The sequence below is a fragment of the Poromitra crassiceps genome (assembly GCF_964638095.1).
Source record: "Poromitra crassiceps genome assembly, chromosome: 28".
Lineage (NCBI taxonomy): Eukaryota > Metazoa > Chordata > Actinopteri > Beryciformes > Melamphaidae > Poromitra > Poromitra crassiceps.
In genome coordinates, this window is record NC_139651.1 from 128,799 (window position 1) to 152,521 (window position 23,723).

The 23,723-nt window shown below is 47.7% G+C and overlaps 1 protein-coding gene across 1 annotated transcript; it reads right to left on the reverse strand.

Annotated features, from left to right (window-relative positions):
• Window positions 1–1,410: 1,410 nt before the first annotated feature.
• ercc3 (excision repair cross-complementation group 3) lies at window positions 1,411–17,549 on the reverse strand. The gene is made up of 15 exons (XM_083662400.1): window positions 17,367–17,549; window positions 16,631–16,830; window positions 16,083–16,319; window positions 15,562–15,611; window positions 15,337–15,472; window positions 14,738–14,908; window positions 14,184–14,388; window positions 12,946–13,260; window positions 12,174–12,358; window positions 7,869–8,071; window positions 7,656–7,752; window positions 6,809–6,926; window positions 5,229–5,347; window positions 2,658–2,807; window positions 1,411–2,498 (listed from the first exon to the last, which is right to left on the reverse strand). The coding sequence occupies exons 1-15, from the start codon at window positions 17,392–17,394 to the stop codon at window positions 2,370–2,372; spliced, it is 2,343 nt and encodes a 780-aa protein (XP_083518526.1). The 5' UTR covers window positions 17,395–17,549; the 3' UTR covers window positions 1,411–2,369.
• Window positions 17,550–23,723: the final 6,174 nt, after the last annotated feature.

The window sequence follows — 23,723 nt, forward strand, 5'->3', positions numbered from 1 at the left end:
ATGAGCTTTGAACTCAGTCTCTGGAGGAGCAGAAGCAGGGATGAAAGCAAACGGGCCCGCGGGCTGCACAGAGAGAGAGAGAGAGAGAGAGGGGCTCTTCAGGGTGGACTCATGCACTCCTCATCATGTGTCACACTGTGTGGGTCAGTGAGGGCTGCCTGGCAGAGGTGGCTCTTTTCCCACGCTCACCACTTCGGCAGCTGGCACCAGGCTGCTGGATGTTCCCTTTGGAATATCTTCCAAGTCTTCAAGCCGAGGAGGGATACGTGGAACCCCATCGCACGCACGCACGCACGCACGCACGCACACACACACACACACACACACACACACACACACACACACACACACACACACACACACACACACACACACACACACACACACACACACAGCGCTGGACTCGTGCCAACTCCAAATAAAGCTCCACGGCCCCTCCTTCCTCCTTCCATCCCTCCTTTAAAGCATGAAAAATGCATCCTGGGCATAACTGTACGACTCCTGCACCTGGCCCAATGAAAAGAAAAAGTTGTGTACTGGGAAAATGAAAGAAAAACCTATGTATAATCATATAGCGACAAAATCGATAAAATTGTTGGCAATAATTGTAGCAGTTATTTATACATGTTGACTTAATGGAATCCGGAGGATTTTTACTCATTGATCTACACGGCTGTAATGCTCCAGTTTACGGCAACTGTTTCAAAAGTTTTAAAACGGCACAAAAATGGTATTCACTAATGTACTAGTCTCGCTGGCCAGCCTCCTCTCCCTTCCGTCCGAGGAGTCTGGCGCTGCAGGTCTCCATAGTGGGATTGCGATGGGCGGCGCTTAGCGGCAGTGCCCTTGGAAAATAGTTTCAAACAATCCAACTTGCCGTTTTCAGCGTGTAGCAACGAGCTAGCGTGTAGGTTTCTGCCGTTAGCTTGCTAGCTAGTTAGCGTTGTTTTCACTGAGGCGGCAGGGCACTATTTACAGCGACACACAGGGAGGAGGGAGCGGAAGCCGCTCTGATTGACATGGTCGGAGCCAATGACAGAGTTTGTAATAAGCCGGGAGCGGACATCCGGCTGCCACCGAAACAGTCGCTCCAATGGGAGAGCAGAGTAGAACAGGGGAGGGTTTATCCCAGTTATGGAGACCTGCGGCGCCAGACTCCTCGGACGGAAGGGAGAGGAGGCTGGCCAGCGAGACTACTAATGTACTAAATCAATTTCTACTGGATGGTACATCGTTATTAATTCCCTGAGAGAAAAACATTTCTTCTAGCTTCCTGTAATTCATGTTGTGGACAGATTTTCCCCCTTACAGCTCATCAAAACTGTTTGAAGAAAGGAAAACAAAAACTTTTACAACTTTTATTCTTTTATCAGACTTTTTATGTCGAACTGAATAATCTTTTCTTGCCAAAATGTCGGAATAACACAAAAATATTTTTTGCTTGGTTTCACATCCTTCTGAGAATCTATTTAATGGAGGAAAAAAATGCTTCTTCTACAAAAAATAAATAAATAATAATAATCCAGAAGATGTCTGAACAGAAGACATTAGTGAAAACTACATCAAATTTAAGAAAACAAACATGGGACTAATTAGTATGGGACCGATGACTGTGGGTTTAATTTGTGTTTTAATGTGTAAAATGTGGCCACATTTACAACAACAAAAAAGCTGCGTAGACAAAAAGTCCTTTCTATATATATTCTTTTGGTTTTCACATGGCTGGTCACAGCTGTGTTAAATTTGTTGGGCGTGGTTATTCGCTAGCTCCGTCGGGCGCACGCCTTGTGCATGATTTTTTTTCTAACAGCGCGAGCAGCGCACGGCTTCTCTCTAAACATGGCCGCTTTCAAGCCACTGAGCCCTGAACACTGAGCTGTGTTTTCGCCACATTTCTTGACCCATGTGGTAGGCTATAAACTTTGATTTGCAACTGTTCGTTTTTAGTCATTTCACCAAGTAAATGTGTTGTGTTGAGAGCATGATTGAGAGAGATTAAAAGCAGCACAGAGTAGGCTATCAGGGCTGAGAAGTAAAACGGCTTTCAGTAAAAACAAGTTTGGTGAGTCCTTCATGTGCTGATGTGCGGTCGTTTGAGAGTGAAAGCGCACTCAGTACTGCACATAATAGCGTTTCATTGCGACTTTTCCACGGGCTGTTCTCACTACAATACATGCTGATCACTTTCTGAGTATAATGGTATCAACCCCAGCGCGGGGTCTGCACGGAGACTCGCGGGGCCCCACCCCCAACGAGCTTGGTCGAGTATAATTCAGCCTTTAGCCTCAGCATTTTGGTCTGTCCCCTTAGTTCTGTTACCCTGTAGCTTTCTGAGTGACCAGTAGGCGGCAGAGTTTGAGTCAGCTCGTCTACTTTCGGAAGCGTTTGAAGAGCGGGTGGATGTTCTTGCCCATTGCGGCTTTGCTGGCACGGTATTCCAAATAGCTAGCATCATCCGCACCCGACATGGAGCTCATGGTGCCCGTTCGCCTCGAGAACTGATCAGGAAGCAGGGGGGGGGGGGAGAGAAAATATATGGTGTAAGAACAATATGAAAGTTGACAAAGCAAAAAAAAAAAAAAAAAGCATGCAAAAGTAATGACATGTGCTTTGCTTTATGACTCTGTATTTTGTAAGTTTGAAGTTTGGACCCTCACCTGCCCTCGTACGCCCACCTCCCCCGCCACCAGCTCCTCCTCGGCGTCCAGGTCCGAGGCAGCCATGACCTTGCTGAGCAGCTGCTGCTGCTCGTCTCTGGTGGAGAACATCAGGTCCTCCTCCTCCATCCCTGCCATCTTAGTGATGACCTAAGAAAGGAGCACGACATGGCAAGGCGAAGAGTTCAAAATGATAAAACGATGATGAAAAATGAACCTTTCATTATGTTTGCATGGTTGATGTTTGAATGTGCCAAATGGAGAAAACAAAGCCTTCCTCCTCGCTGTGAAGTTATCGTGAAGTTATGTGAATGAATGAATTTTACAAATTCATAAAGTAAGGAATATGTTGAATGTGTCAAGTCTAGTCTTAAATCTTGCTAAACGAAGGCAATACAGACTAAATGGCTAGTCCTGAGTAAGTGCTTTATTCCTCCATGTAAAATTGTATAGCAGCGTATCAACTATATTCACCACGCCCACTTTTTCTCTCTTCTGCGTTCAACGCAAATGTATTTGTTCTTCCGGTTCAGCGCTAGTTGCCTTCTGTGGCTAATATTAGCCGCTAGTTAGTTATGTTATATGGCAGTAAAATGCCACTGAATGACCAAATTGATATAACTTTTAACCATTTCGAGTAACACTGTTTCCATACGGATCACCAGCGTTAGTTTGTTGTTTATAACGTGGCTATATTCATAACGTTTCTATCTCGGATGCGTTATTTCGAATCGCACATAGGTTGCGCCTAACCTATGTGGGTTTCAGGACGAAACAGTCTCGACTCCACTAACGTCATCTTTAGAGCACAATATTCCTGGAATGCAAGTTTAACTAAACAGTTACGCGTGATTTCTAACCCCACATAGGATGAGCAATAACCATGCCCTGTGGCGCCGGGATTGGCCAGGAGCATTGAAGCTTGGGACTAAAGCACCTGGGGTTTTTCATCTTTTAAAATAAAGATGTTTAAAAAACTATTGCTTGTTACATTTTCAGTGCTGTACCTTTTCTCTGGGTAAGAATTTAGCTTGAAATTAACGATATGATACATTATATTATATGAGCTATGAATGTGAACACAACGCCGTTTATATTATTGCATGTTTTTGTAGATTGTGTACATTGTGTAGATTACAATTATTATGTTTATTATTATTATTACTATGCTAAGGAAGGTAGGAGACCATAATTCATTTCAATGTCCGCTCTCGAAATCGCTGTCCGTTCTCAAGAGCTATTCAGTTGGTTCATGAAATCGCTGGGCTGCGTGCCCTCCAGTGTTGCTCCTGGCCAATCCCGGCGCCACAGGGCGTGGTTATTGCTTATCCTATGTTTGCTTAACCCTGCAAAAGGGTTAGAAATCACGCAACAGTTACATGTCCTCTGCATTCTACATAAAATTAAGATATTACGGGTTGTTTTATTTTGTATGTTACATACTTATTGGCCAAGATATGTTAATTTATGGGGGAGTAATTTTGGCACTAGGAGGGGAGTGTGCCTGCGGGGTTTTTGGCAAGTCAAAACGGAAATACTATTACGAAATGACGTAATGCGGAAGCGTCCATGTGTGGGCAAAGGATAAGGTGAATAGGGTAAGTGGAGCTGGGAATTTCTGCTGAATTTCTGCTGAAACCACCTACAGTATGTGGGAGGGAGCTGTTGGTACAACTGACTTCTCCTTCAAGCTGATTCTCTTTCTTCCCCCTTGAGCTAAAGGCCCATTGGCTGTTGCCAGGATCACGATCAGATTTGGGTTTGGGTGAGTTAGACCACTTCAAAATGACACAAGCCTAACCAGACTGGCTCAGATGAAACCAAACACATTTGATAACAAAACATCTTGTCAGGCTCCAGCTAATCTGGAGTCACCAGGAGGTCCAAATATAGATCATCTGCACCCCAAGTCCCCCATCCACCTGATTGTGTAGTCCAGTCAGGCTGAGGCTGCAGCCACACTGTTCCATTGTGTCTGTCCATCTCGATTCATTTACATTCATTTTCAATGAGAGCTGTCCGTTGTCTCTGTCAGATTTCGTCAACGCTATTTCCGAAACAGCCCAATGGACAGAAATCTATCCACCTTATTCCTAGCTGCCATGATGCCTTACGGGTGCCTTACGATATGGGCGCTTCTTCCCGGTGTCATCCTCCCAGCCCCCCTCCCCCCTCCTCCTCCTCCCAGGCCCCTCCCCCCCGTTACGTTGCTGACACGGACACAACACAGCCCGTCTGCGTCTGTAAACCATGTTTCTAAGCTGCCGGCGATGGGGGCAAATCACGTCCAGCTTGGCCAAACATCTCACCAATAAATATCCCAAGTTCTTCCCGACCAAACTGTGGACTGTGGAGCTAAGTGGGGAATGTATTGAATGTTAGACCGTCAAAAACACAAAAGAAGGGTCACATGAAAGAGATGCGATCTGATATGTGAACTGGGCGCGATTTAGACGTGTCAATTTCTGCAGAGACACAAAGGATGTGAAACTGAATTGGAGTCGAGGAGGGTGAAATCGAGAGAGGGAAGACTCTCTCTTGACTGAACGCTGCAGGGGGTTCATAACGCACCTTGAAGCTGTAGCCCTGGTCCACCAGGAACCTCTGCCTCTTGGTGGAGTAAGCCATCTCTTGTGTGTCCTGGGACACCAGCGAGTAGAAGTAGGCGTTGTACTCCTCTGCTACCATCCCTGAACAGGTGGAGAAGGAGTGAGACTGAGTGCCTTTGTGCACGGGTATTCATCTTATGCAGAAGAGACAGTCTGGCTTGAGAGACTAACAGGAAGTGTGAACACAATCGGAACTTCCGATTGTGTTCACACCTCCTGTGACTAGGGATGGGCATTTTAAGCAATTTAAATAGTCGAGTACTCTCCTTCTATTATGAACGAGTGCTCGAGTACTCGCGCGGGGGGCGCGGGCTGTGTGATTACTATGGTAATGACTGAGCAGGGGTAATCTGCTGTGTATCGGGCTGTTCACACATAACGTTTGCATTTTTGCATGGAAAAAGCGCTACCTGGAGCATTTTTGTCAGGAGAGGGACTGACTGTGACATTAGGTGACGCTAAGCTAACATCTAAAGCCTACCTTTAGACAGTATCTCCGATGGTTGGATTAGCGCTTTGGAGCAGACAAGTTGTGAAACAAGCGAAGGCATTTGATTTCCAATACATGTCCATTGTTGCTGAATAGTGATCACCATGATGCGATTGTCTCCCAAAAAGTGACTCTTTCTCCACATTTCTTGTGACTAACGTTATGGGAAACGACAGTGTAGTCAGTAAACTAGTGCAACGTTTTGAATTAGTTTTATCGGACGTGCGCTATGAAGAAGCGTGCTTCTCATTCGGGAGAATATCTCCAGCCACCATTTTCGTGAAGAGCTGGAAAATTTCCGGTTAAAACTTTCAAAATAATGTTACTTAAACAAAAGTAAATAGCTTATTGATGCACGTTGGAGGAGAAAAGGTATTTCAATGAATGAAGCAGCATCCTTGTATCAAAATACTCGTTGTGATGTTATATGGCATGAAACTGTGGCTGTAACGCATTACTCAAAATAAATAAGGTTACAATAAGCGTTTTATGTTGAAAGCAACAAAGCGGATGAGGTACTTGGTACATTCTGGCTGACTTGACGCCTGATAGAGTTTAGTCACAAGAAACCCAGGCGTGTTCGTTGAATGGGAGGGAAACACAGCGAGACCGGCCGTGCAGTTCTGCTGGTTGCTGCTGGTTGCTGCCAGATCCACATGACGATGCGTGCGTAGATCTTCTACCATTTTTAAAGGGGTGGGGAGTGGGGCGAGTACCCGAACAGCAGAAACGTTACTCGAATACTGACGTTATGAACGAGTGCTCGAGTACCCGAGTACCCGCGCCCATCCCTACCTGTGACTCATAAATCTAGTCTGACACATAATGTGAGTCAAACTAGGTTTGACCAGGTGAGTCAGACCAGTTTGAGCAGCTAAAACAGCCGGCGTTTTGAACAGGAGGAAGTCATGACACAATGGGTCAAGTGGGCAGGGGGCTACATAAGGTGAATAGGTACACAAGATAAGTGACCTGTGTGTGGCAGATATGGGGGGTGAGGCATGCCACGTGTGCTTGTGTCATGGTTGTTTGGATCGGCAGAGGGGACTGACCTTTCTTGGCTCGTAGCACTCGGCCCAGCCTCTGAGCCTCCTGCCTGCGTGAGCCGCCGTGAGAGGAGATCTGGATCAGGACATTGGCTTCTGGCAAGTCAAATGAGGTGTCTCCAACCTGCGCGGTGGCAAATTATACAAATCCACTCACATAGAGACACTGCATGAAATAGGCCACGCCCATCACGGGGGAAAGCTCTCCATTCACTCCCATACACCTGCGTCATTTTCCTTGAATTAAACATAGCTAAAAGCTGTTGTGTGGTGGGGCTGCGCAGACAACAAATGTAAAAAATCGCCAAAAAAAACAAACAAGGAAGCCATTGAGAATTGGCAAGAAGAAAAATGTGGATCTAGCTGTCAAGGAAGTAAGTTGGAGTGTTCATCTTCCGTATATGATCTTTGTGTGCAACACGCGACCATGCACGCGAACGAGGAGGAGAACGGCAGGATTGGGGGGGGAGTTTTTGTTTTCCCCCGTTTTGGCCGTGGTTTCTGAATGTTGACGCGCTCCGCAGTGTCTCCATACAACGCCACCACTGCCATTTGCAAACAAAGATGCAATAATTGCTTTTATCAGACAAAATGATGCTTCGGGTCTTTTCCTACACAGAGCCTTGAACACCTGGCAGGCAGAGAAAGTCTGTCGTTATATTTAAGAAAATCCTAAATCCTAAAGAGTAAGCATCCATTCTCCTCAAGTGTTACTGTGAAAAAAAATATATATGAGCATTTATTTGAGTTGATTTATGTTTATACACAAACCAAAAGTGCACCAATGAGAGGGAGGGACATTATGACGCAACGATACAGAATATAAAAGGACGTGCCATATTGATCGGTTTACCTTGGAGATGAAAATCGTGTTGATCTTGGGGTTGTGTTTGAAATTCTGTAAGATCTGCATGCGTTCCCCCTGGGAGGTGGGACCATAGATGTAAGGCCTTGAGAGGGCAGTGAGAGGGGACAATCATTAAACATTAGGCATCTTTTTGCAAATATATTCGCCGATTATACTTCGACGACAACGAGAGCGCTCGTACTGTAAAAAATGGCTTACTTGTTGAGGCGAATGGCGTATTCCTTCAGGGCAAAGACGTTGTCGGCGAAGACCATGATCTTGTCGTTGCGGCGCTCGTGGAACTTAATGAGAAACTGGCAGGCGCGGAACTTATTGGGGTTCATGGTATAAAACAGGATGCGCTTCTTGGTCTTAATTCCGACATACTCTCTGTAAAACTCAGGAGACATGGGACACCACACCTGAAGGACAGAGACATGGGTCAGGAGACATGGGACACCACACCTGAAGGACAGAGACATGGGTCATACTCTCTGTAAAACTCAGGAGACATGGGACACCACACCTGAAGGACAGAGACATGGGTCATACTCTCTGTAAAACTCAGGAGACATGGGACACCACACCTGAAGGACAGAGACATGGGTCATACTCTCTGTAAAACTCAGGAGACATGGGACACCACACCTGAAGGACAGAGACATGGGTCATACTCTCTGTAAAACTCAGGAGACATGGGACACCACACCTGAAGGACAGAGACATGGGTCATTTCTGTAAAACTCAGGAGACATGGGACACCACACCTGAAGGACAGAGACATGGGTCATACTCTCTGTAAAACTCAGGAGACATGGGACACCACACCTGAAGGACAGAGACATGGGTCATACTCTCTGTAAAACTCAGGAGACATGGGACACCACACCTGAAGGACAGAGACATGGGTCATACTCTCTGTAAAACTCAGGAGACATCGGACACCACACCTGAAGGACAGAGACATGGGTCATACTCTCTGTAAAACTCAGGAGACATGGGACACCACACCTGAAGGACAGAGACATGGGTCAGGAGACATGGGACACCACACCTGAAGGACAGAGACATGGGTCATACTCTCTGTAAAACTCAGGAGACATGGGACACCACACCTGAAGGACAGAGACATGGGTCATACTCTCTGTAAAACTCAGGAGACATGGGACACCACACCTGAAGGACAGAGACATGGGTCATACTCTCTGTAAAACTCAGGAGACATGGGACACCACACCTGAAGGACAGAGACATGGGTAATTTCTGTAAAACTCAGGAGACATGGGACACCACACCTGAAGGACAGAGACATGGGTCATACTCTCTGTAAAACTCAGGAGACATGGGACACCACACCTGAAGGACAGAGACATGGGTCATACTCTCTGTAAAACTCAGGAGACATGGGACACCACACCTGAAGGACAGAGACATGGGTCATACTCTCTGTAAAACTCAGGAGACATCGGACACCACACCTGAAGGACAGAGACATGGGTCATACTCTCTGTAAAACTCAGGAGACATGGGACACCACACCTGAAGGACAGAGACATGGGTCATTTCTGTAAAACTCAGGAGACATGGGACACCACACCTGAAGGACAGAGACATGGGTCATACTCTCTGTAAAACTCAGGAGACATGGGACACCACACCTGAAGGACAGAGACATGGGTCATACTCTCTGTAAAACTCAGGAGACATGGGACACCACACCTGAAGGACAGAGACATGGGTAATTTCTGTAAAACTCAGGAGACATGGGACACCACACCTGAAGGACAGAGACATGGGACACCACACCTGAAGGACAGAGACATGGGACACCACACCTGAAGGACAGAGACATGGGTCATTTCTTCAGGGAGTTCTTCCCATCCAGCCACTAAACTTTCAGTTGTAAAATTCCCAACCCAAGAATGATCATGCAGTTACAAAATCGGTAGCCTTAAGCTTAATTTATACTTATTATAAAGTGTCGCTCAGCACATGGTCGCAGACGAAAAAGAAAGTGTCGCTCGTGGTGTTGCATTTATACTTCAGAAGACGTTCGCCTCGGTTCAACGGTCACGTGACACTCGAACGCTATAATTTTTTTTTTTTTTTACCTTTATTTAACCAGGTTAGTCTCATTGAGATTGAAAATCTCATTTTCAAGAGAGACCTGGCCAAGAAAGCAGCATAAAGTTACAGACACATTTTAACATAAACAATACAAACAAAACATCTAAAACGTAAGAAAATACACATCCATTTACTCAGCAACAGGGTTCATTATGGATCAAAACATTTGCAGACCTGGATTTCAGCTTCCTCCATATTTTTTACCCTGGTTTTAAAAAGACTCATAGGGACTAGCACCTGGAGGTTTAGTGAGCATAGGGACTAGCACCTGGAGGTTTAGTGAGCATAGGGACTAGCACCTGGAGGTTTAGTGAGCGTTGGAGTTCATTCCAGGCCAGAGGGGCAGACACCTGGAAAGCTTTCTTGCCAAACTCAGTCCTTGTCTTAGGTACAGTCAGCAGGATGCAGTTTTGAGACCTAAGCTGATAAGAACTATTTTCTTGTATATTAATGCAGGAGCATAGATAAGATGGTAGTTGTCTCAAGATGGCCTTATAAATGAAAATGAACCAATGAGACGTCCTCCGTAACGTTAAGGAGGGCCAGCCTACGCTCATGTAGAGCAGCGATCCCCAAAGTCCGGACTCCGGTCCGCATCCGGACCCAGACGCCGTCCTATCCGGACCGAGCCCTATAACCTATAAATCATTGAGAATTGTTACATTTCACGGAGCTTTTATTTTTTAACCGACACATGCTTTTCTACCCTTTACGGTACTGGTTTATCTGCCAGGAAGCTCACAGACCAATGCATGCGCTGTAAATCATCACACGTGATGCTACTCAGCCAATCAAATATCCGATTCCATTCTGCCTGTTCCAGTGCTGCAGGCGAGAGAGCGTCAGTGACACATGGACGAAGTAGAGGCGAGAGATATGCGAGAGAAGTCATTTCACATGGCGTGCTCAAAAGAAACGAGTAGACCGCAAAAACAAAGATTTTGTTTTAATCCGGTGCAGGCAGACTCTTAGATGTTCATTCATTGTTCTCACGGGCAGCTCAAAACCAGGCAGTATGTCTCATGTGAAGTGCGATGCGATCCTAACCTGTCTGTGAAAGCGCCACACGAGCAAACACACTCAAATCCAGACTGAGGGCACACTCACACATTCACTGCCCAACGGCATGTGACGTTTGCATTGCGAACGATCGATAGACAGACAGACAGACAGACCGATAGATACATAGAGACAGACATTGAGACAGACAGACGGACAGATAGATAGATAGATAGATAGATAGATAGATAGATAGATAGATAGATAGATAGATAGATAGATAGATAGATAGGGAGCTCACTTCTCTCAAGAGAAAAGGTGTTGAGGGAAGAAAAGAAGATTTTCTTTCTAAAATTAAAGCACTTTTAAGATGCACATTTTCCCAAAGCACTCTGTTGTATGTTATTTTTTAATGCAGCCATTATTTTACTTGAAATGAGAAAAGAACATGTATTTATTATTAGTGTAGGCTAGTTATTTATAATTAATCCAGTTAAATATGAAAACTAAAACAACATTGTTGATGTTGGGTTTTGATTTAACAGTTAGTCATTGACTACATACAGACATTGTACCATTAAGCTACTGCAATCATTGAAGTAGCCTAAGTTCAATGGCACTGAATCATAACGCATCTACGTTACAATGTTCCGGACCTTTGCTTGAGGACATTTTCTCTAACTGGACCTCTATGAATTTTAATTGAGTGCCCCTGATGTAGAGGGTACAGTGATGTGTCCGGGACTTCAAATTAGTCACAAATCTAAGTGCACCATGATACACTGTGTCCAGCTGTCTCAACGCTCAACGTACTTATAAGCAGCTGCAGACAAGAGAGGGAACGAAATGCACAGTGAAACCACCTCGGAGGCAAGATGTAACGTACTTGGCTGCAGCCGCATATAAACAGCACACAACCACACAACTCACCTCCTCTCGCTCTGGGAAGTTGGTCACGGCGTTCTTTGTGATTTTCACGAAGTCATACATCAAGGACAGGCTGATAAAAATAGCGGGGACACGTTCATTCATTTCAATCGAGCGAAAACTAGCGGGTGGACCCCAACCAAAACAAGGAAGCCAAGTGCGTGCCGTCTATATAGCCAATCAGACTTGCGCGACACATCGTGACGTAGTCAGAGACACTAGACATTTCACCAGGTAGCAGACACTGCTGCTCGCCGACACTTGAAAGTGTCGACTGAAGTCCTCATTTCTGTCGGCGACCGTTTCAAAAGTGTCGGCAGATGAAGCATAAATTGGGCTTAAGCTTACTTTATCTAAATATGCTATAATGGTTATTTTCCTTGTGGTTTACTGTGTCTAATTGCCTCCTCCTGTATCGTTCAATTCCTTGGTCTCATTCTAACTCCGGTACCAGCTGACAGCCGGACTCACCTCGGCACACTGGACCTTGGCAATGTAGCCTTTGTTCTGCAGCTCCATCCAGTTGGCCTCAAAAAGCTTCGGCCCAATTAGGAAGTTGAGGTCCACGATCTTATCATCCTCCCTGACCAGTGTGGCGGTGAGGCCCAGCTTGCAGTGCGCCTGGACGATGGTCAGCACACGACGAAACATCTTGGCTAGAGAGAGAGGACACACACAGAATTATTATTACGTTGTTATCACGCCGGGACGTAGACAATTATCCAGGTACTCCGTTTTCAATGTGGACAATGCAAAATGCAGTGCTGTTTTAAAACGGGTGGAAGAAGTTGTACCATCTAAAAGCAAAGTATCCTGTCACCGACCTCAGCCATCTGTACTCTCTGTATTCACTCAGACTAAATGTCCAGACATCAGGAAAAAGAGTAACTGAATACTATTGGTTTGGAGAAAACGAGTACTCACTTCCTAAAAATGACTTGTTATTATTAATATCGCTAGGCTAGCATGTACCATTCCACTGGTAAATATCACAAAATCTCCATAGTGATGCAATCGTATCACGTCCGGACCAAGGTCTGCATCTTTAGGTGCTTTTTTTAGAAACCCAGCCTGGATCACATGAATCTATCATATTTCTTTATTAAAAAAGGATCCCCATTAGCTGGCGCCGAGGCGTCAGCTAGTCATCCTGGGGGAAATAGTAGGAATCCTCGAAAACACTCTTAGAATAACATGGGGTAGGCATTATTGTGTTGCACGTGGGACTGTGGTACCAGCTCACCAGGGATAGTGTGCACCTCATCCAGGATAATTAGTCCCCACTCCTGGCTACGCATCCACTCCATGACCCGCTCTGCCTCCCAGGAGCGCTTGGTGGTGTGGCCCAGCATGGAGTAGGTGCTGATGGCCACCGAGCAGCCGATCGGCTTGTCCTTGGCGTCGGAGGTGAAGCGGCAGATCTGAGAGTCGTCGATGGTGGACCACATCTTGAACTGGGCCTTCCACTGCTCCACTGACACCGAGGAGTTACCCAGCACCAGGCAGCGTTTACGCACTGTGCACGCAGCAGTCACTCCCACCAGAGACTTGCCAGCTCCTGGGAAGGAGAGGGAGAAAGATAATTATAGCTTTTTGCATACTTTGTTATGTACAAAATAATGAATGGTACAATTGTTGTTGTTTTTGTCAAAGAGCTATCGATAGCGAAATTATACTTTTACAAATTGATGTGAGGTTAGAATATTCAAATACAAGAAAAATCTAGTTTGTGCAAAAGTATACATCTCTCATGTTTCATTTGGGTCAAAAATGAGCTACTGGCAAATATTTGTTCGTATCATGTGTTGCTCAGATTGCATGTTTTGGTTTCAAGTATAGCTTTTGAAATTGTGACAAGACAAGATTTTCACTGGGATGGAAAACTTTGTTATGGTCATTTGTGAATTTCAGCGCATCCAAAAATGTATTTTTAAACAATATTGTATGTACAAATACTCAGGTATCTGCACATTTCTGAGCATGACTGTAATCATAGCAACTTCAACGTGACCAAATAGATCGTATTGTTAACATGATGATCTCATCTGGCAACATTCTGTACTACTCAATTTGTGCCAATAAAGCTCATTTCTAATTGATTACATTGTTTTTAGAGTAACTTTAGATTCATATTTAATATTGATCATTTATTTAGACAATTACACCAGAGAAGACGGGCTACACTACAGTACTACACTACAGGCTACACTACTCTACTACTACTACACTACTACTACTACTACTACTACTACACTACAGCATGATGTTCTTACCCATATGAGATGCTCCAGTCGGCATCCTTCACCTCCGCTCTTCTGTAGCCTACGACTTCAATTAACTTTTTTTTTTGCGATTAAACCACCAAACCGCGTTTTTCAATACCGTCACAGCCCTACCTCTCTCTACCTCTCTCTCTCTCTCTCTCTCTCTCTCTCTCTCTCACACACACACACGCGTGCGCGAGCAAACCAGCCATCTCACCGCAGGGCAGCACGATGACCCCGGAGCGAGCACGGCCATTCCCAAACATCTTGCGCAGGCTCTTCTCCTGGTAGGGCCGCAGCACGGCCGTGGGCTTCAGGTCCATGTTGATGTCTGGGTTGACCGTATCGTTGCGAAAGTCATATTCTGCTAGCAGAGGGTATTCCGTCTGGATACAGCGCTTCTGCATCTCCTCAATCATCTCCTAGACCGGACCAGGAAAGAAGAACACAGCAGATCAGAGTAGAACCGAAAAGGTGAGCGGGGAGGGAGAAGAGTGAACAAGCATGCTGGTTGACTCGAAAGCAAGAAGGTGATGGGAGTCTATAGTCACTAGACCACGGCAGCACTCGCAAGTAGATTCACACAAAGTTGATTCTGCACAGCAGCAACAAGACAGAGACAAACGTTTCAGCTGTAGGCTATCCTCAGTGTGAAACTCGAAAGAAAGAAAGTCATAAATAAAATATAAAGGAAATATAAGGAAGATAAGTTATCAAAGTACATCGATCTCCTCTACTTCAACAGCAAAAACCGTGAAATTGGAAACACACCTGTCGAATCTCAAAGGACACCGTCTGAGTCTCTTCCTCTTCCTCTTCCTCCTTATCCATCTGCTCGTAGTAGCTGAAGATGTCCTCTGGAACCTGGGCGGTTGCAGTCTGACCCTCTTCGGTCTGCTGGGCGGCAGAAGTGCCTCCCTTGTCCTGAAGGGACTTGGCGATCTGTCAGACGGAGAGAGAGGGACCTTTGTCATTATAGAGCAGTTGTGAATGATGAGTGTGTACTTTGAATTATAGGTTAGAAAACCCCTAACTCTGATGCACAGCCTTTACCTACAGAAACCTTGTACCTCCAAAAAAGATTTTTTTCACAAGGATGAAAAAACATTTGCATTTCAACATATGTCATAGTAATAATAACATTAATAACCAGTAATATAACATATTTTGCTGGTCCGAAGTACCTTAAACATTCACAGGTTATTTTTGGGTACCCATAAAATCCATTTATGAAAAAAACAAGGAAAAAAAGATTACGAATTTGGAGATACAAGGTTTCCGCCCGACAGCGACGTTATGTATTTGAATGTTTGTGTGTTTGTGTGTGTGTAATAAAACAGTGTGTTAAGAGGAAAGGGGGCCTGACGCACTGCTGACTTGCTGTGGATGACCTCAGTGATCAGCTCAGTGTCCGCTCCCTCTGCCGTACGGAGACGACACGATCTGATCACAGGATCCTGCAGGAGGCGCTGTATCACGTCAGGGAAGGCACTCTCCACAAAGTACCTGAGGTAGAAGAAGAAAACGGCACCATTAAGGAGCATGTTAGGAGGGAAAATGAGGGATGGAAGGACAGAAGCAAGGTTTGAAATTACCGATTGTGCTTCAGGACCAGCTTGACTTTACCGTAGCTCACTGTACAGAGCTGAGAGAAGGAGATTGGGAGAGGCATTAAAAACAATAACATAACCAAAACATATACATTGAAATTCAACATACCACAATACAAAAATGTGACAATATGGCTGAAAAACAACATTATATTCTGCTGCAGTAATCACAAATGAGACAGCTTGCCTAACACAACACAAGCTCTCTATCAAAATGATATTATTTGCACTTTGTAAGGCCATATATAAATTGTTTACATTCTAGCTAGTGATGCCATTTTTCGAAAGCGTTGCTGCTCGTCGTTGTCATTGAACTTTTATTGAGTACATCCTATTGTGGATGTATGGAATCGTGAACCCCATTGAATTGCATCGTGAGAAGTATATTATTGTCCCATCCATAATAGAAGATAAAGGCAAATCAAATCAAATCTATACATTTGCTCAGCTATCCAACCCCCCCCCCCCCCTCTCTCTCTCTCTCTCAAAACACCTTGCACTCAGACCTGAATGAACTGCACAATCCCATCAGGCACGGATGTTTTGCTGAGTTTCTGCAGGTACTCCACGATGTCAGAGGTCTGCAGCCCGACACTGACAGCGGCGTAGAGGGAATATGCCGTCAGCTTGTACTCGTGGACGTGGACGGGCCTGCACACCGGCTCTGCAATGGCCACCAAGAAGTCCTGGGCGTACTTATATACTGGCGAGAAGGCCTCTAGAAAAATGTGTCCGTCCGGAGCCTGATGGAGAGGAGCATGGCAGAGAGAGAAAAAGATGGGAGAGAGAGATACAAATTGAGAAGTTTGATCTGGAATGTCTCACTACAAGAAGTCAACAAGCGTGGAAGTAACTAATTACACCCGCGGAATTATATCCCCAGGATGTTTAAGATACATTTTAAATTAACCACTTTATAGTAGAATTTTACACCAGTACTTTTACTTCTAGTCTACTTAACTAAGATATCAGCAACGTAAAACAACAATTCTACTTGAGTAAGATATTTTAGTACTCTTTCCACCCCTGGTCAACAATTACAATACTGTCTTACCACCCAGAGCGGGCGTGAGGAGTGGTCGTTCTTCAGCAGCATCTGAGCTCGGTAATCTTTGGCTCCATACTCATCTAGCTTGGTGCTGGACACATCCACTGTTTTCCCAGCGGCTGCAGGTAGGGCCTCCTGTGACTCACTGCCCGCCACCTCTTCCTCATCTTCCTCTTCCTCACAGGGCCGCTTTTTGGACTTCTTGTCTGTGGGCAGAAAACGACATTATTATCCTGTAGCCATGGATTGGACAGGCACAACAGAAACAAGAGACAACTCTCATAGACTGAGATAATCCTTGCCTGCTTAGACTTGTGATGTCATAGACTGATAGGATGATAAGATGAATTCATACAAAGGATCATATCGTTTCTTTTCATGTGCTAGTAAAGTATCGGCCACCTTGAGTTTAAGGTTATATATTTTTAGATGCTAGCATTTTGCTGTGGTGATCACTGATCTTAACGTTAGAGAACAGCGTAGCACCTTTCAGCTTGCCGCCAGGTAACTGGCTGTAGCAACTTTCAGGAAGAGCCTGAGGGCTATGTTGTCACTATAGCTACGCCGTACGCCTCCTAGCCCTTTTCAGAACTGTCTCCTCACTGTTTGACAGTTCTGAAAAGCGCTAGCTAGCTCCTACACGTCGTAGCTAGTGACAACACAGTTCTGAAAGGGGCTGCTAGCTGACTGAGATTAGCTAGCCTAGCCGTTAGGTTAAAACAACGTAGCTAACGTTACTCACCTCGATCCGCTTTATCTTTTTTTCCCATGTTAGAAGCCTATGAAAAGAGATCTAGTGTATCTTTCAAAACATAACGTATTCGAAAAACAAAACAAAAACAAAAGCAGAGATAGCAATAACTAACGTTAGCACGACGCTCTACATAAGTTGCAGCAGCACAACATCCTCTGGTTTATGGGTTTTACAGAGCTCATCAACAGTCATGACGTCTTATTTGACGTCACCCTTCTCATCCTTCTTCTTCTTCTTCTTCTTCTTCTTCTTCTTCTTCTTCTTCTTCTTCTTCTTCTTCTTCTTCTTCTTCTTCTTCTTCTTCTTCTTCTTCTTCTTCTTCTTCTTCTTCTTCTTCTTCTTCTTCTTCTTCTGGCAGACTAGATGCCTTACGGCACATTGCTGCCTCTCACTGGTCGGAAATATTACTGTTTGTGGTGTTTCTATTTCCACAGGAGGAATTCAAGGACTGCTTTCACATAACAGTCCTTGCCTGGTTCTCAGTGGGATTCAGCAGGCTTTTCATTTATACAGTCTTGGGAGCATTTACATCCTTTTAGTGTAGCACCATCTTGGGAGCGTACCTATTGTAACGTATCCGTTATCTCAGGAGGCAGAGGCTTCTTGATGGTACAAGGGTCTTTATTCACAGTTAGTTATATTACAACTCTCAGCGGTTGTCACGCTCAAAGCTAGCAGCTTTCCCTCCAAGTAGTGTGTGTAGACTGACGCGCATGCTCAGTTCCCTCCGGAAGTATCCCCACAGCATAGTGTTCCCCAATACAACACTCCCACACAACAGTTCCTATCTGCAGTCGAGACACTACCAATGCTCACCCCTGTATGTGTACTGCTGATTCGCTACATACTCCCCGCCCAACAATAAGGTCAACGCCCACGTTGATAACACATCACACACCCCCTTGTACCAAAACATCTTTTTTTTTCTTTAACAGCTTCTTTGTTTGTTTTTTCAATCACAGCATGTTGCACTCTCAGACTTCCCCACATCATCTCCCCCACAATATCTCATGTCATGCACCTTTTTTTTCTTTCTGTTACAACAATACAACATCTCCAACCACCATCTCCTCTTTTTTTTTTTTTTTTTTTTTTTTTAGTACAACTCAAAGTTGTGGAATCGTCCTGGAGCCCTTGGCTCTCTCCGTGGCCGTGTTAGTCTCTGTGAATCTGTCTGCGGGGCTGATCCCACCTGCAGTGTCTCTGGGCTTTCACGCCCCTGGGTGGGGCCCGCCCGGTCATAGCCGGACGCCCCTCTCTGTGGGAACAGAGTCCTTCTTTCAGCCGGTCTAGGTGAAACCGCCGGGCGGCCGAGATCTGGGGGAAAGGTGCACCCCCCCCGGTATGGGGCCAACCTGTCTCTGTGGAGTACCTTCCTGCCACCAAGTGGCATCTGCACTCGGTACACCACTTCCCCCATTCTCTCCATGACCCTGCATGGGCCTGTCCAGTGACAGTCCAGTTTAGGGCTACGCCCTTTTTTTCTCTGGGGTGTGTACACCCAGACCAACTCCCCCCCCTGGAAATGGTTTCCTTTTGCCCTCACATCATAGTTCCTTTTTTGTTTCATGCCTGCTTTCTCTAGCTGGTCCCGAGCGAAGTGGTGAGCGGACTCTAAGCGATCTTGTAGCCTCCTGGCGTACTCTCGCCCTGGGGGAGCGTCCAGTGCATCTGGCGGCTTGCCGAACGCTATTTCTGCTGGTGTCCGCAGTTCTCGACCTAACATGAGCAGAGCTGGGGTGCAGGAGGTGGACTCGTGTGTGGCGGATCTGTAGGCCATGAGGATGAGCGGCAGGTGCGTGTCCCAGTCCCTCTGGTGTTCCTCCGTGAGGATGGCCAACTGCTTTTTCAGCGTTCTATTGAATCTTTCTACAAGGCCATCGCTCTGGGGGTGCAATGCTGTGGTCCGTGTCTTTTTAATGTTCAGTTTCTCGCACATGGTGGCGAACACTCGTGACTCAAAGTTTCTCCCTTGGTCACTGTGTAGGGTCTCTGGTGCTCCGAACCTACTGAACATGCCGGTTACTAGTGCGTCGACCACCGTCCCCGCCTCCTGGTCGGGTAGTGCGTACGCCTCTGGCCATTTTGTGAAATAGTCCATGGCGACCAGGACGTACTTGTTCCCACTGTCTGAGCAGGGAAAAGGTCCCATCACGTCTACCCCTACCCTCTCCATGGGGGCTCCTGCTGCTAGCTGTTGAAGCGGGGCGCGAGACTGATCTAACGGGCCTTTGTACGCTGCGCAGAGGTCGCAGCGTCGACAGAAGTCCTGTACGTCTCTCCCCATCCTCCCCCAATAAAAACCTTGTCTGATACGGCGGAGCGTTTTGTTTACCCCAAAGTGCCCAGCCCCTACAGTTCCATGGCAGCTCCTGCACACCTCCTCCCTCAACGTTGTCGGCACTACTTTCCGCCACTTATGCTCTCCTGTCGCTGGCTCCTTCCAGGACTTCATCAGCACTCCGTTACTCAAACTCAGGGTGTCGAACCCCGCCCACAGCCCTTTGGTTGTGTCGGTGGCCCCCGTCACCTCTTCCCAGGGCGGCTTCTGGCCCTCTTCTACCCATTGCAGTACTGGTGACAGCTCTCTGTCGTTTTCTTGGTGGCCCCTCCAATCCGCTGCCTCTGCTACCCGCAGCGTCCTGCACACTGGCCCATCCCCTGTGTGGTTAGGGCAGATCCTAGCTTCCTCTTGGAGCTCTCTCTCTCTTCCTTCTCTCTTTTCGCAGTACGTACACCCTCTCTCTGCACAGGGTCGTCGTGACAGGGCGTCTGCGTTGACGTGGCGCGCCCCTGCCCTGTGTTCTATCGTGAAGTTGTAGTCTGCCATTTTCTCTAACCAGCGGCACACTTGTCCCTCCGGCTCTCTGAAGGACCATAGCCACTGCAGCGCCGAGTGGTCGGTCCGTATGGTGAACCGTGGCTGTCCCAGGAGGTAATATCTAAAGTGTCTTAGTGCTTCTACTACGGCGAGGAGCTCCCGGCGGGTGACGCAGTAGTTACGTTCTGCTTTATCGAAAGTCTTGCTATAGTACGCCACCACCCGCTCCCCGTCTGGCCCCGCCTGGGACAGCACGGCCCCCATACCCCCATTGCTGGCATCAGTGTCTAGTAGGAACGGCAGGGCGGGGTCTGGTGCTCTAAGCACTGGAGACTCGGTCAGTGCTTCCTTGAGGGCTTTGAATGCTAGGTGGCATTCTGTCGTCCAGTGGAAGTCTGCGTTCTTCTCTTTTAACCTGAACAGCGGTTCCGCTATTTTAGAAAACCCGTTCACGAATTTCCTGTAGTATGCGGCTAGCCCTACGAAGCTCTCGAGTTCGCCTTTGTTTCTGGGGGTGGGCCACTCCATGACCGCCTGAGTCTTCTCTTCTAGGGTGCGAATGCCCCCCGCGCCGATGCCATGCCCTAAGAACTCCACCCTCCTCTTCAGGAAGTGGCACTTGTCTGGGTGTAACTTTAGACCCGCCTCTGCGATCTTCTGCAGGACTTTTCGTAACGCCCCCACTGCTGCCTGGAACGTGCCCCTGTGTGTCAAGATGTCATCTAAATACACGACGCATTCGGATCGGGGAATGTCTCCCAGCAACTTCTCCATTAACCTCTCGAACGTTGCTGGTGCGTTGCACAGCCCGAAGCTGAGTACTCGAAACTGCCACAGCCCCTTCTCTGTGCGGAAGGCGGTCTTTTGCTTGGCATCGTCGCGGAGGGGCACCTGCCAGTACCCGCTACGGAGGTCTAGGGATGAGAACCAGGATGACTCTCCCGCGGCGTCTAACAGTTCCTCTATGATGGGCATCGGGTATGCGTCTTTTTTTGTTACTTTGTTCAGCCCCCTATAGTCTACACAAAATCGCATTTTGGTGCTATTTTTCTTTTTCACCAGCACTACCCCCGACGCCCACGGGCTGTCTGATGGCTCAATGATCCCCGCCCGCAGCATGTTCTCTACAGCTTCGTTCGCTATCTCTCTCCTCGCCGCTGGGATCCGACGGGGATATGACCTGACGGGTCGCGCCCCCTCCGTGTCTATTTCGTGTTCCACCAGGTGGGTACAGCCTAGCTCATCATCTGACATGGCGAAAATGTCTTTATATTCTTCTAGTACCCTCCACAGTTCATCGCTCTGCTGGGTCTCTAACCCTTCGCTCTGGCGTTTGTGCAATCCCCTGAGCATCTCTAACCTCTCTCTCTCCCCCTCTGCCTGTTGCGCTGGCTGAGGGCAAGTGTTTGGAGGTGGGCTAGGGGTGGGGCTTTGTGGAGGGGCTTGGTCTGCTGGGTGGGGCTCATGCACTACGGTGACGCGATATACAGTGATATTATTTACATTAGCTCTCTCCTCTGGAACGGTGGGAGGGTGGCCCATCTGGACTACTGGCCCCCCTGCAAATGTCAATGTGCTTTTTCCTAGGTCTACTGTGCATTTGTTTAGCGTCAAGTAGTCTTCCCCTAGGATGCAGGGTCCCGTCATTTCTACCACCCACACCGGAAAGTCCACTGTCTGTTCCCCCACTGTTATCGTTACGTGTCCCCTCCGCCTCATTGGCATCAACTCACCGGATACTGTTCTTAGTAGTTGTGCTGCTGGCTGCTCCAGGCGCGTCCCCTCGGGCATCATGTTGACGTTCACCAGCGTTGCTGTACACCCTGTGTCCACCAGGGCGGCGCAGTATCTCCCCTGTATGTAGACTGGAACATGGCAGCCGTTCATCGCGCGCGGCCCGCTCTGCATGCTGACAGCTCCGGCGATGTCTTCTACTTCGGGGCCCGGCGGAGCCCCACCTCTCCGTTGCTGTCGGTGGGCCCCCTCCTGCGATGGTGTGGCTACAGGGACTGTGGCATCGTAGACCCGTCTCGCCCCATCTGGACGGGCCCTGTGCCGTTTCCCTGGTTCCACGCTCTCCGGCGGCAGTCTGCTTCCCGATGTCCGGGGCGTCCGCATCCCCAGCAGATCATGTTCCCTCTGGCCCAGCTGTTGTTCCGCTGAGTGGGCTGTCGAGCGGGGTTGGGCTGCAGGGTCGCTCTGCGGAGCAGTTGTTCTGTCAGCTGTTGTACTGACTCGGACAGTTCTTTCACCCTGTCGCCCTGCTCTCTCACCGTGTTGCTTTGCTCTGCCCAGGCCGTCTTCCACGCTGGTTCTTCTTGTAACTGGCTCTCCGCGGCCATTCTGACCACTGGGGCGGCCTCCATTATGCTGCTGCTCTTGTCCCAGCCTTCTACTGTCTCTATCTCCAGTGCCAGCCCCAGCGCTGCTCCCAATGTTTTCGGGTGTCCCAGCGTTACCTTCTGGCTTAGGCTCCGTGGCTCGATGGCCTGGACAAAGTAGCTTAGGGCTAGTCCATCCAGCGTCTCCGTCGGTAGCTGGCTGTATGCGCGCCGGCTGAGAGTCTCAATGTCCGTTGCCAGTGCACGTAGTGACTCACCCTGTCGTCTGCGTCTGTTACACAGTTCTGCGGCTACGATGGCCTGCTCCTCGCATCGGCCGAAACGTCTCTGCAGGACCCCCATCAGCCATCACCACATCCCAGTCCTTTGTATCAGCTATTGCCGACACGCACGCTGTAGCTTCGCCCTCGAGGGCCATGACGAGGTAGCTGGCTCTCTCCTTTCTCGTCCAGCCATTCCAATCTGCAGCCTCTGTAAACTGCTTGCAGTATGCCTCCCATTCGACTTTACCGTTGAATTTTGGCGGGGTGATTTCCTTTCTTCCCCGCCGCTCGCCGTCTTTTGCCGCCTCGACCCGTGTCCCGTCTTTGTCCTCGGGCCGTAGGCTGGCTCCGCTGGTCTGTGGCACAGTCTCCATGGCTACAGCAGTGTCAACCCGCTCGATCTTCACTCTCACCGGTCCCGGTTCTTCCGCTCCTTCTCCCGCCTCGCTAGCTTGCCTGCTAGCTCCCTTGGGCTGCGGGCTAGCTTCCGTGGCTACGGTGCTAGCTCTGTCTGGCTCGGATTTTATTTTCACCAACCCCAGGCTTTCTGTTGTTTTTCTTTCTTGGACCCCTGTGGTAGCAGCTGCGTCTACCCAGACATCATCCTCCTCGGCCGGCTGGTAGTCTGCCCCGGCTCTCGCCTCTCCCGCCTCTCGATTGAGCCGCTTGCGCTCTTTCTTCAGGAACTTGTTAACCATTTCGTTAATCTGGAGGCAATATTCACCGTTTAAACTTCTGACGCCAGTGTAACGTATCCGTTATCTCAGGAGGCAGAGGCTTCTTGATGGTACAAGGGTCTTTATTCACAGTTAGTTATATTACAACTCTCAGCGGTTGTCACGCTCAAAGCTAGCAGCTTTCCCTCCAAGTAGTGTGTGTAGACTGACGCGCATGCTCAGTTCCCTCCGGAAGTATCCCC